General features: G+C 43.9%; 1 protein-coding gene across 1 annotated transcript in view; it reads left to right on the top strand.

Annotated features, from left to right (window-relative positions):
- Mettl6 (methyltransferase 6, tRNA N3-cytidine) overlaps positions 1 to 13,365 on the top strand; it is a 13,710-nt gene extending 345 nt beyond the window's left edge. Inside the window, exons 2-6 of the mRNA XM_075989023.1 lie at positions 779 to 1,146; positions 2,326 to 2,460; positions 4,585 to 4,755; positions 9,483 to 9,624; positions 10,515 to 13,365. Coding sequence (XP_075845138.1) covers positions 922 to 1,146; positions 2,326 to 2,460; positions 4,585 to 4,755; positions 9,483 to 9,624; positions 10,515 to 10,690 — 849 coding nt within the window. The 5' untranslated portion in view covers positions 779 to 921 and the 3' untranslated portion in view covers positions 10,691 to 13,365. The remainder of the gene's footprint in view (positions 1 to 778; positions 1,147 to 2,325; positions 2,461 to 4,584; positions 4,756 to 9,482; positions 9,625 to 10,514) is intronic.

Below are 13,365 nucleotides of genomic sequence, written 5' to 3'. Positions count from 1 at the left end.
GTTTCAGTTCTTGGCCGGCACGCTTCCTTCGGTTGGTGGTGTAGCCTTTTTGGATCAGAAACTCCGGCCTCTCCGGATTAGCTCCATCACCTCCGAAAACAAGAAGCTACGGTCCCAGCGAACCGTGATTCCTCTTTTTACCTGGCAGTAGTCTTCCCGCCTTCAGTTCGGGCTGCTGCTGTCGTTTTAAAGTCTCATTTTCTACGGCACTGAACGTTGATGAGAGTTTTTTTTCTCACGTGTACCCAGTCAATTCGTGGAAGCGTTCCTTTGCCTCAACCGAATCTATTTCTTGTAGTACTTGACTCATCTGGTTTGAACCGGAGTCCGCTATGTGAGAGTTCTGCTCTCTGACTGTGGAGAGCCGTCTCTTTGTGCTGTAGAGGCGGACTTGGGCTTTGTGACCTCTCCCATCCCCGGCAGGGCGGCAGGGCCGTTGGGTAGGGTCAGCATCTGGTGGGTGTTTGGTGAATCTAGCCGGCGCCTTAAAAGCTCGTCAGGAACCTCCCCCCCCCCCCAGAGTCTTGGACTATTTTAGAACCAAACTCTAGAAGTTCTAAAGAATGCTCTATCTCGGTGAGTCGGTACACCCACAATCCCAGCACTTGGAAGGCTGAGGCAGGAGGATGTACGTTCAAGTGACATCCTGGGCTTCTTCCATAGGGAATTGAAGGCCAACTTTCCATAACTAGACCCTGGCTAACAGGAACAAAGGAGTGGGGATGGAGCCCAGGCAGGCTATTACAGAATCACTAACCAGAATCATTTTCCTAAGTAGCATTGTAGGCTGCTGAAGCTTGAAAGTCACCTGGGGACAATGCACCTGGGAAAACCCCGTGTCCGCAGTATCAGCTCCGAGTGCTCGTCCAGTCAAAGACCAGAGAATCTTTAGCAGCGTTGAATGTGTTCCTACCAGCTGCAATGGCTTCTTTCCAAAGGCAAAGTCTGCAAGCAAGGATTCTTAGCTCAGAAGAAGAGGACAAGCTGCAAAGAGAACGAGCTTTGGTGTCTGATTTTAAACAGCAAAAACTGGAAAAAGAGGCTCAGAAGAATTGGGACCTTTTTTACAAAAGAAACAGTACCAATTTTTTCAAGGACAGACACTGGACCACCAGAGAATTTGAGGAGCTGAGATCATGTAGGGAGGTAGGCTGGGGTTTCTGCTGGCCCTGAGCCATCTTCATCTGGAATGCGAGCATAGAGTATGTGCTCCCAGATGTGAACCTTGGCTGTCATTTCTCCGAAGCTGTCTACCGTGTTTTTTGAAACAGCATCTCTTACTAGGACCTGGGACACACAGATTAGCTTGGGCTAGATGGCCGGTAAGCCGCAGGGAGCCTTCCAAGCACTGGGATTCCAAGCATGTGTCACTGTGACTAGCTTTTTACATGAATGTCAAGACTTGAACTCAGGCCCTTGTCATGGTGTGGCAAGCGCTTTACTGACTGAACTATCCTAAAGAAAATTTATAGAGCCTGTCCTATTTGTGAAGGAGCGTTCTGTTTGGTTTCAAGTAACTTTAGCAATTTTGGTGCTGTTTAGTAGGGAAGAACTTTTAAGGTTTTCTTTTTAGATTAGTTTATTTTTATTATCTTATGTGTATAAGTGTTTTGCCTGCATGTATGTCTGTGTACTACATGCGTGTCTGGTTCCTGTGGAGGTGAGAAAGCTCTAGAGGGCACCAGATCCACTGGAGCTGGAATTACAGGCAGTTGTAAGTTGCCATATGGATGCAGGCAATTGAACCTGGCTCCTCTGGAGGGGCAGCACGTGCTCTTAACCACAGAGCCATCTCTCCAGCCTCTTAATGTTATTTTCTGCTTACTTAAAGCTAATCTGAAAGTTGGAATTATTAAAGATTCAGAGTAAACTTTAGCGACAGATTGAGACTACTTATAGTAGTTAATAGTAGCAATCAGCCATTTTTAAGAATCTTACATGCATTCTCCTATTTAAGCTTTATAGCGGATCTATGAAGTCCATTAGTATTCTCATTTGTAGAAAAATTTGGAGGCTCAAAGCTGTAGAAATAGTTGCCCAAGGACTGAATACAGAGGCAAAGAAGAGTTGGGATTTGAGGCAGAAGGCTAGCCCCAGAGTGTCTGCACTGTGCTCATGCTGGTTTAATTCTTGTAGTTGTTGTTCTTATTACTGAACTGCCTAGTTTGAGGTCATTATAAGTGAGGTACCAGTATTAGCTTTTCCTTACTGGTTCTGTTACTTGTTATCTGCTTCATGAGGTTAGAGATGTTGTCTCTTGCCTGCCAAACCTTTTAGCTTGGTGTGTTTAATGTCCTGTCAATGTTTTGTGTTTTCATTCCTCAGTATGAAGGTCAAAAATTGGTTTTGTTGGAAGCTGGATGTGGAGTTGGGAACTGTTTATTCCCACTGTTGGAAGAAGATGTGAATATCTTTGCCTATGCCTGTGACTTTTCTCCAAGGGCAGTTGACTATGTTAAGGTTGGTGCACCATATATTCTGTTGTTTCTGTCCTTGGCCCGTTTGTCTAATTCCAGTCCTTTTATAGCACTTAGCAGCTATGATCACCATGCATGTCATTTGCTTTTGAATGTATGTATGGAAACATTTTGATTCAAAGCAAAGCAAGAAAAATACTGAACAGTGCCTTTGTACTTCATTCATATCAGTTGCTTTATAGATTTGTCTCTGATTGTTTGCATTTATAAATCAGGTTAATGTGACCAGTATTGCACATGTGATTCTCAAAACTCATATGCGCAGTCCTCTGTGACAAATAGTAGAGGAAATAAAATTCCTCAGAAGAAAAGTGTGAATGTTTAAATTTTAATAGCTAATATCATGTTTCCTTTTAAAAATGTTATGGTGTGTGTGTGTGTATTTTTGAGGGGTGGTGGTTTCAAGACAGTGTTTCTCTGTGTAGCTCTGTCTGTCCTGGAACTCACTCTGTAAACCAGGGTGGCCTCAGACTCAGAGATCTTCCTACCTCTGATGGGATTAAAGGCGTGTGCCATCACTGCCCAGCTGTCAGTTTATAATTGATATAAAAGGCACTCTTTCCTCAATATTTTTTGATTTTGCCAATCATTGAGAAAAATAATGTCTCAGTATTTTATTTTTCTTATTACCAGAGATATTAAAGATTGAAATATGCAAATACATATACCTTTTCTTCTGCCATGAACTCCTTTCTTCTACATGTATTTATTGAGAGCTTACTGGGACAATCCTTTTGCAAGGGTGCACAGATGAACTCCCCAAGGTAGCAGTTGCTTGGCTTGGAGGACCGTCTCTCTGAACATCTAATTTATTCATTTAAAAACTGACTTTTGTGTCAGGTGGTTGTCGCACACACTTTTAATCCCAGCACTCGGGAGGCAGAGGCGGGCGGATCTCTGAGTTTAAGGCCAACGTGGTCCTACAGAGTGAGTTCCCAGACAGCCAGGGCTACACAGAGAAACCCTATTTCAAAGAGAAAAAAAGTGCCTTTCGCAGAACAGAAGATTCAGTTCACTAGTTTAAAGTGCTTACTGCTCTCATAGAGAACCTGGGTTTGATTCCCAGCACCCTCACCTGGTGGCTAACAACTGACTGTGTGAGACCCTCATCTCTTATTCTCAAAGGGACGAGGAGGAATTTCCTAGCAGAATGTTTTAAAATTAGAAACCCCAGACTAGCTTCATGTTCCCAGAAAGTGCCCCCCCCCACACACACACACTCGGGAAATTCCAAAACATAAGGACCCAACCACCTGGTGGAGGCTAACAAAAATGGCCTGACTCAGGGGCAGGGTGGCCTTGCTCTGAAAACAAAGAACAAGCTAACAACGGGTGGGAGAGAAAGCAAAGACCTTGCACCCGTGCCAAACCCCCCTGACTGCCCAGAAGGGCTGTTTGTGATTTTTGCCTTTGAAAAAGCTAACCCCACAAAGGAACACTTAACTCCTCTCTCTACCTCACTGTGGTGGGGTGTTGGAGATGGGGGTTCCAAGCTAGCTCACAATAAAACCTTGCTTTTTGCAGTCTGGTCTTCTCTGATTTCTAGTGGTCTCTCTGGAGGTCGTAATCTAGGCACAACTCTAACTCCACTTCCAGTGGATTCAGTGGCACCTGTACCCACCTGTACATACAGAAACATAAATAAAAATAAATGAGTTCTTTTTTTAATACTAAATATTCTCACCCAGTAGCTTTACATATTAATTTGTTCAGGTCCCTGTTTACATGATAAAAAGCTTATTCCCTTCCTTTATAATACTCATACATGTGCTGGAGCCTATCAATCAACTGTGCCAGGAGTGTACTCGTTAGAAAGTATACTAGGTTAGGATCGTTAGTCTTTTATCTCTAGAGAAGCGGGCCTCTGAGATGCTTGGTTTTAACTAAGTGATAGACTATATTCTGCCCTCAGTTAAAAACAGTTTGCTGAAATACTACCTTGCTCCCTGTAGCTGTGTCAAATATTACTTCCCCAGTAGCAAGTGGCCAGTCTATGTAGCAGTAAACAAGTAGAAACAGGATCTTTCTTCAGTGCTACATCTTCATACATAAATCAGCAGGGTGGTTAATTAAAATCTTTAGTTCTTCCTGTTTTTCCCCTCTCTAGCAAAATCCTTTATATAATACAGAGAGATGCAAAGTGTTCCAGTGTGACCTCACTAAAGATGACCTTCTTGACCATATCCCACCAGAGTCTGTGGATGCTGTTACATTGATCTTTGTGCTCTCAGCTATTCACCCTGAGAAGATGCGCCTTGTCTTACTAAATGTGTACAAGGTTAGTGACTGATGTCTGTACTTGAGGGTTGGCCACCCTGGCTTCCTTGCTGTAGCCCCAGCATCTTCCCATTTTCAATGGGTAGACTGTAGGCAGTCTAGGGGGAGGACTCTCTGGCATAGAGCAGCCACTGAAGCTCTGGGTTTGTGCAGTGCCATGGCTGCACTTCAGAGCATGGCCAGCTCCAGAGCAAGGAAGGTGTTGCAGTTACCTGGGATCCATAAGGTGAGAGGGCATGTGATTAAGTGGAGAGTACAGTCACTCAAAGCCTAGATTCTAAGCTGGGTCACTACTTAGTCAGGTTCCTTCACCTCTTCAAGCCTGTTTCTATGCCTGAAAAATATTGGAATAATACTTCTGAGACGGTAGCAGTTGAGGAAGATTGAATAAGATACATGGCGTGTGCCCAGCACAATGCCTGCACTCTGGTAAGTGCTCCTCAGGATTGCTGTGGCCAACAGGAGGCTGCTATAGCATGCCTGTAATCCTTGGACTTGGGACTAAGGTAGGAGGATTGCCATGAGTTCAAGGCCAGCCTGAGCTATAAACTTTCTCTGAAAACAAGCCAGCATGCCAGCATACACCTTCAGCCTCAGGAATGTCAGGAGTTCAAGATCATTCTCATAAAGCAAATTTGAAGCTAGCCTGGGTTATTTTACACTATGTCTCTCAAACAAGAAGAACAACAACCAAAACGAGCTTTACATGATTCAAGACAAGCTATGGCACCTATCTGTGAGCCTCAGTTTCCTCTTAGTGCTAAAGCTGAGAATGTAAATGAGTGCTATCACTGCTTTGGAGAACCACAGTGGAGGATTCCTATAGACACCATAGTCACTGTGTCAGGCAGCCCTTAAGAATCAATGAAATCAATCATTTACAATGGTAATTCTGATGGACATGGTGGCACATCTTGTGATTTCAGTACTCAGGAGGCTACAACAGGAGGATTCTAAATTTAACACCAGCCTGAGCTACATGGTAAGACAAAACACACATGTACATACAGAGAAAGGAATTTTAACATAAAAGCCTGAGCACTTATTTTTTTATAGCTCTCAGTAGTCATTATTTTGAGTATGAGACTTAGATTCTCTTACATGAATGCACACAGTATGCTGTGGTTCTTTAATAGGGGAGTGAGGGGCTTGGAGGTATATCTCAGCCCTTACCTGGCATGTGAGAGGCCCTCCTTCAAACACTGATTTTAAAAAGTAGACGAGGAGCCAGGCGGTGGTGGCGCTCACCTTTAATCCTAGCACTCAGGAGGCAGAGGCAGGCGGATCTTTGTGAGTTCGAGGCCAGCCTGGTCTATAAGAGCTAGTTCCAGGACAGGCTCTAAAGCTACAAAGAAATCCTGTCTCGAGAAACAAACAAAGCAACAACAACAAAAAAAAAGGTAGAAGAATTTTAAAACAATTAGAAAATATCTGAGGGCAGGTTGTATTTTGACCCAGACTTTATAGCAGAGGCTCACACTAACTAAAAACAGCTTGATCAACATTTCTATATCGAGTCTTCTCAAATTTTAAAAAAACTTTAAAAAAAAAAAGTTTTTCGAAACAGGATCTTGTGTGTGTGTGTATTTTTATTGAGCTATACATTCTTTTCCAGCTGAAACAGGGTCTTGTTACATACTTCTTTCTGACCTGGAACTTCATACATAGACCAGGTTAGCCTCAAACTTTGAGCAGTGCTCCTAGTTCTACCTCCTGACTCTGGGGATTATACTCATGTGCCACTGTGCTGGTGAAATGTTTGGCTTTATGTAGTAATTTTAGGCATCTTAACTCAAGTTCATGTCATTGCTGTTATGAATACAGCACAAGTTGGGACCTTGGTTGGTTGATCCCATGGCAGGTGAGGGCCGCAGGTGGGAGACAAATGCACCATATAGACAGAGCTTGAATGTGGAGTTTGTTGAGAGAAGAGTAGAGGGCAGGAGCAAAGAACAACAGAAGAGAACGGGAGTAGGCAGGGCTTGTCTCTTAAAGGGACAGGCTACATCAGGAAACCCTATCTAAAAGAATTGACGTGATACAAGAATATTTATGATTTTCGCTAGTTACCCTCCAAATTCATAATGCAGTACACAGCTTTCATAATTAAAGAAATGCTACATTCCCATGGAAAGCAGTAAAAGTAAAGATGTATCTTGATTTTTCCACTTGAAATTTGCTGCCCTCTGAGTTCTAACTTTATGCCTTTTGGACCTATGGACTCTAGGTAAAGAATTTCTTTTGGTGGATAGAAGGCAGGTAATGTTCCATTGGTGGTCATCTAGCGTTTAGAGGAGCAGATTCAACTTAGAATTCACAGCTTGCGTGTGCTGTCCCTGCTGTGCACTGTGCTAAGCTTTAGTATTCATGAGATAAGTGCCCCAATCCTAAGTATACAATTAGGACCTTTGCTTATGTGTACAATGAGTATACCACCCAGATACTGAACACCACCAGCATCTCTGAGGTTCCCAGTACCCCCAACTCCGTCCTCACAGATCAGCCTTTAAACTTTTTATCGAAATAAATAGTACGTCATCGATATTTTAGTAGGTATGACATGTCATATTTTAACAATTTTCTTGAGCTGTCTCAGGACATGATTTCCTTTAGTGACAAATTCCATTTCAGTATACTTCCCATTTCTGGTCTCCATTAGAGATCTTTTTCTCAGCTGAGCCACAATGACTTTCTAGCCCAGTTCAATTACTCTCACTGTCATTATGGTGATTGGCTGATTGACTTAAAATTGTGTGTTGTTGGGAAAGTACTAAAGAAAGAAACCATCTTCAGGCTCTGCTGACAGGATACCAGCAGCCTGGGGGATATCCAGTGTGAACAGTTTGGGGCATAAACTTCCCACCATAGATCTCATTACTCTAGGGCTCACACCAGGCAGGCTGCTTAAGTCATAGAATTTAATTTGAAAAGCAGCAAAGAAGTTGAATTCCCTCACTTCCTAAACAGAATGATGGTCTGTGGTGAGAACACTTGAGCTTGTGTCTCCATTATGCCACTGACTTGCCCTTAAAACCTCAACAAGAAACTCACTTTTGTTCTGGACCTTCCTGAAAAGTAGGCCTAGTAATGGCCCACCTGCTGCTTTGCCACTGGGGAATATAATGGCCCACCTGCTACTATGGGGCCTTGTAGGAGGGACAGACTTGTCACTGGGGAACGTGTGCAGAACTACACACTGCTGTGAGCAAGGAAGGCATTGGTGTTGCAGTGACTGTCTGACAGACTTGCTCAGGGCGGCTCAGCGAGTGACAGGGAAACTGGGTTGCGGGGCAGATGCCCAGCTGAATCCAGGAGTGTCCTTCTCACTGCCTCATGAAGTCTTTCCTTCCTTCTGAAGTGGAGAATGGGTCACCTGTGAATGAGATTTTTCAGTTGTTTTTTTGTTGTTGTTGTTTTGTTTTGTTTTTTTGAGACAGGGTTTCTCTGTGTCACTTTGTTGCCTGCCCTGGAACTAGCTCTTGTAGACCAGGCTGGCCTCGAACTCACAGAGATCCTCCTGCCTCTGCCTCCCGAGTGCTGGGATTAAAGGTGTGCACCACCACCAGGCTTCAGATTTATTTTATTTTGTGCCATTAGTGTGACACACACCTATAATCACAGCACCCAGGAAGCTAAGGCAGGAAAATTTTTACAAGTTCAAGATCAGCCTAAGCTACATAGTAATGAATTAGCAGGCCAGCCAAGACTACATATATAACAAGACCCATCTCAAAAAACTAAGAAGAAGGCTGGGGAAGACATGACTGTACAATTGCGCCAACATACACTTTCCAAAGGACAAAACTGCCACCAAAGGTGTCATCTGTCATTTTAAAACAAGTGCTCTGTGCACGGCGAGCTGCTGTGGGTCTTGGCACACCTGTCACCTAGGGTGTAGAGTAGATGTCCTCGCTGAGGAAAGGGTGGCTTTCCTTATTCTCCCACATGGTGCAGACTTCCTGCTACAGAGAGCAGATGGTCAGGCCAGAGCCCAGCACTTCAGGGGAGGAATCAGGGTTGGAACCCAGTAGGGAGTCTCACACAGGAGCCCTTCAGAGCTAAGTTGTCAGAAGCAGATAGCTGGAAACTCCGGCTAATGGAGATGGCTTATGCCTTGCGGAAGGCAGAGAGTGTCTCTTGTTCTTACTTTTATGTGGGACCTGAAACTGTACTGTGGTCCCTTACATCTAAAAACTTACTTAAGACATTTTTTCTAATTTTTGGGGGTTTTTTTGTTTGTTTTGTTTTGAGATAGGGTCCTCTTGCTATGTATCCCTAGTGGGCCAGGTACTCAGTAGGTAGGCCAGGTTGGCCTCAAACTCAGAATGCTACTCCTGCCTCAGCCTCGTGAGTGCTGGGATTACAGGTGTGTACCACACTTGTCAAGTTTTTTATTTATTTTTTGTTTTGTTTTGTTTTTTCGATTTTCGAGACAGGGTTTCTCCGTAGCTTTTGGTTCCTGTCCTGGAACTAGCTCTTGTAGACCAGGCTGGTCTCGAACTCACAGAGATCCGCCTGCCTCTGCCTCCCCAGTGCTGGGATTAAAGGCGTGCGCCACCACCGCCCGGCCCTGACAAGTTTTTTAAAAGCAATCATTCATATTAAGGTATTTTATATGCTTTCTTTCATAACTACCACAGGTCTGCGTTTTAATACCGAACGTCATCAGATTGTGTTTTATTTGACTGGGTTCCTCTGAGTTATTTGCAACCTGCTTTACTTTTGTAGGTACTAAAACCAGGCAGAAGTGTCTTGTTCCGTGACTATGGGCTGCATGATCATGCGATGCTTAGATTTAAAGCTGGAAGCAAACTTGGAGAAAATTTTTATGTCCGACAAGATGGAACCAGGTCCTATTTTTTTACTGATGGTAAGAGGAATGGGGTATTAGTGTTTCAGTCTGTGTCTCTGTTTACTTGTTTACATCAGTGGAGTGCTGCTGGGACAGCTAATGTGGCCATGCCAGCACAAGTCCCAGATCCTTAGAATAAACCTGCTGCACACCACTTCCCAGAGCCTGCTGAGAAGACCCCAGCTCTGGCCTCTGCTGATGGTGGTGACTAATGAGTGAGCTGGGAGAGTAGACAGGCCTCAGACATGTCACATGGGGCCAGTGGGAGAACCGTAAGATAGCATGGTAACTGAGGCTAATTTCCCATACCAGAGGCAAAATTCTTCTTGAATAAAAGTGATTGGATCTGTTTTCAAATAGACAAGTTTGCTACCAAAGAATCCTGGGAATATAACTCAGTTGCTAGAGTGCTGGCCCTACCATGAGAAGTAGGGATGTGGTTTTTGTTTTTTAAAAAAATAACAACGAATGAAAGAAAAGAAAGAAAGTCTGGCATGCTAGCACAGGCCTATGTACCAAGCACTGGGGAAGCTGAGGCAGAAGCATTAAAAATGCCAGCCCAGGGCCTGGCGGTGGTGGCACGTGCCTTTAATCCCAGCACTCCGGAGGCAGAGGCAGGCGGGTCTCTGTGAGTTCAAGGCCAGCCTGGTCTAGAAGAGCTAATTCCAAGACAGGAACCAAAAAGCTACAGAGAATCCCTGTCTCGAAAATTAAAAAAAAAAAAAATGCCAGGCCAGCCAAAGATGTAAAGTAAAATTCTGTCTCAGTGGGGGAAATCAAAGAAAAAAAGTTTAGCAAGAAATGAAATAAAATTTAGCATTGAAGTTTGCATTACAGGAAAAATAACAGACAATCTTGCAGCCCGTCTCAGTCCTCACCCTCAGAGCTCACAACTGCTTGCCTTCTAGAGTTCCTGGCGCAGCTCTTTGCAGATGCAGGTTATGAGGAAGTGGTGAACGAGTATGTGTTCCGAGAGACGGTGAATAGAAAAGAAGGCTTGTGTGTGCCTCGAGTTTTCCTGCAGAGCAAGTTCCGGAAACCGCCAAAGGATCCAGACCCTGCCACTGACTCTGCTTCACTTTGAAGAAAGAAGTTTTAATCTACTTTATATACTTTTATATTCTGAATTTTTCAAATTTCATGCATAATTTTTGTATGATAAACAAGTGAGGACTGGGGAGTTGACTCAGCAGGTAAAGTGTTATCTGTGCATGCCTAACCAAGTGTGAACCCCAGGAATCTGTCTAGGAAAAAAAGGCAGAGTGCTGGAGAGATGGTTCAGTGGTCAAGAGTGTTGGCTGCTTCTTCAGAGGATCTGGGTTCGATTTCCAGCACCCACATGACATCCCTAGTTCCAGGGGACCGCTGAGGATGAAATGCCCTTTTCTGGTCTCTTCAGATGGTATATAGACATACGTGCAGGCAAAACACTCAAAAAGAAAAAATTCAGGTTTGGTAATAATCTATAATCCAGTACTCCTACCTCAAGAGAAGCAGAGATAGAAGAATCATCTGGAAGCTCAAGGACCAGCCAGCCTGAATGACGCAGTATGGCAGAGAAGAGGCAAGAGACCTAGCCGCAGAAAGGTGGAGGGTGAGAACCAACTCCTGAGAATTGTTCTCTGACCTTCACATGTGCACGGATGAGTAATTGAACAGCGAATATTTGCACACATAGAAAACAGAATTTGCCGGGCGTTGGTGGCACATGCCTTTTTAATCCCAGCACTCGGGAGGCGGAAGCAGGCGGATCTCTGTGAGTTCTAGGCCAGCCTGGTCTACAAGAGCTAGTTCCAGAACAGGTTCCAAAGCTACAGAGAAACCCTGTCTCAAAAAACCAATAAGTAAATAAATAAATTGAGCCAAGAGTAGTGGCGCACGCTTTTAATCCCAGCCCTCAGAAGGCAGAGACAGGTGGATCTTTATGAGTTTGAAGCCAGATTGGTCTACAAAGAGAGTTCCAAGACAGTCAACCAAGATTATGGGACCCTGTCTCGAAAAAGAAAAAAAAAATCTTGGGTTGGAACTGACCGTAGCTCAGTTGATAGAATGCTGGCCTAGCATGGATGAAACTGGGTCACATCCTCATCACTGAATTAACCAGGTGTGGGGGCACACACCATAATCTAAGCTCTTGAGGGATAAAGGCAGAAAGAAATGTTGGGCTAAGGAGATAGCAAGAGCTTGTTTACAAGTGAGGACCAAATTTAAATCCCAAGAATCTACATGAAGCCAGGTATGGTGACGTGCATTGTAATTCTAGCAGTGGAAGATGGGAGGTGGGGACAAAATTTCCCAGAAGTCAGCTAGCCATGTGTGTGCAACCACAAACAGCAGAGAGAACCTGGTACAAAGTGGAGGTCCAATAACAGAGATTGTCCTGTCTCACACGGTTCCCTGACACCCATGCATATAGATAGACACACACACAAAGCCTGCTGACCCATTCAAAACCTGGGACCCACATTGTGAAAAGAGAGACTTGGTTTTCACAGATTGTTCTCTGACCTCCATATGCACTCCATGGCACATGTGCATCCATGTGCACACACAGTTAATAAATGTTTTTAAAAGGTTGTTTTTGTTTTAATTTGTTAGATAGGGTTTCTCTGTGTTTTCTTGACTGTTATAGAACTCGATCTGTAGACCAAGCTGGCCTCAAACTCAGAGATCTACCTGCTTCTGCTTCCTGAGTACTGAGATTAAAGGCACACACCATCACTGCTCAGTGTTGTTTGTTTGTTTGTTTTAGGTGGCATCTCTCTATGTAGTCCTGACTGTTCTGGAACTCGCTCATTAGACAAGGCTGCCCTCAACTCACAGAAATCCACCTGCCTCTGCCTCCTCAGTGCTGGGATTAAAGCACATAGCAAGTTTGAGGCCAGGTTGGACTATGTGAGGCTCCAGCCCCAAAACAGAGCCAAGAATTAAATCTTGGTTGAATACTTGATACGTAAGATGCCTAGCATCTTCAGTTTTTTCATAGTTAATTGATACTTTCTTGTGATCACCAGTGCTGAAAATACCACATAAATATGTGCAGTACAGAATAGCAGGAGCATGTTTATGGTTGTTTCAGGAATTGTTGAAAATTCTGTTCTATTCCTAAACCAAAATGTAATGATGTTTAAAGAAACACAAGTCACCCGGTGATGGCAGCACATGCCTTTAATCCCAGCAAGTGGCCCTCTGAGTTCTAAGCCAGTCTGGTCTACAGAGTGAGTTTAAGGACAGCCAGGGCTACACAGAGAAACCCTGTCTTGAACACTCCCCTCAAAAAGAAACAAGTCAGCAATTTACTGGGTTTTTTGTTTTGGGGTGTGTATGTGTGTGTTGTATGGTGTGTGTGTGTGTGTGTGTGTGGTGGCATTTCAGATGTAATTTAATAAATAGAGACTGCCTGAATATCTGAGAGTAAAACAGTCCCACTGGTCTGTAAGGCTGACTGCCACTGGCTCGACCTCAGTCTGAAACGGTGGTCCTGTCTCCAGGAATCTCAGAGTGAGACTGTATGTTGAGAGCTGTTTCCTCCAACTTTATAATCCTCTCTAGAGCTGGGATTAAAGGCGTGCACCGCTGTCATTAAAGGCATGTACTGCCCAGTTTCTATGGCAACTATTGTAGCTACAGGGATTAAAGGTGTGTGTCATTATGGCTACTGATATTAAAGGTGTGTTACCATAATCTGGTATGTAAGGGACTGTTTTACTCTCAGATCTTCAGGCAGTCTTTATTTATTAAAATACAATTGAAATGCCA

Source organism: Microtus pennsylvanicus, chromosome 10 (genome assembly GCF_037038515.1).
Source record: "Microtus pennsylvanicus isolate mMicPen1 chromosome 10, mMicPen1.hap1, whole genome shotgun sequence".
Taxonomy (NCBI): domain Eukaryota; kingdom Metazoa; phylum Chordata; class Mammalia; order Rodentia; family Cricetidae; genus Microtus; species Microtus pennsylvanicus.
This window is presented reverse-complemented; position numbering and strand designations above follow the sequence as displayed.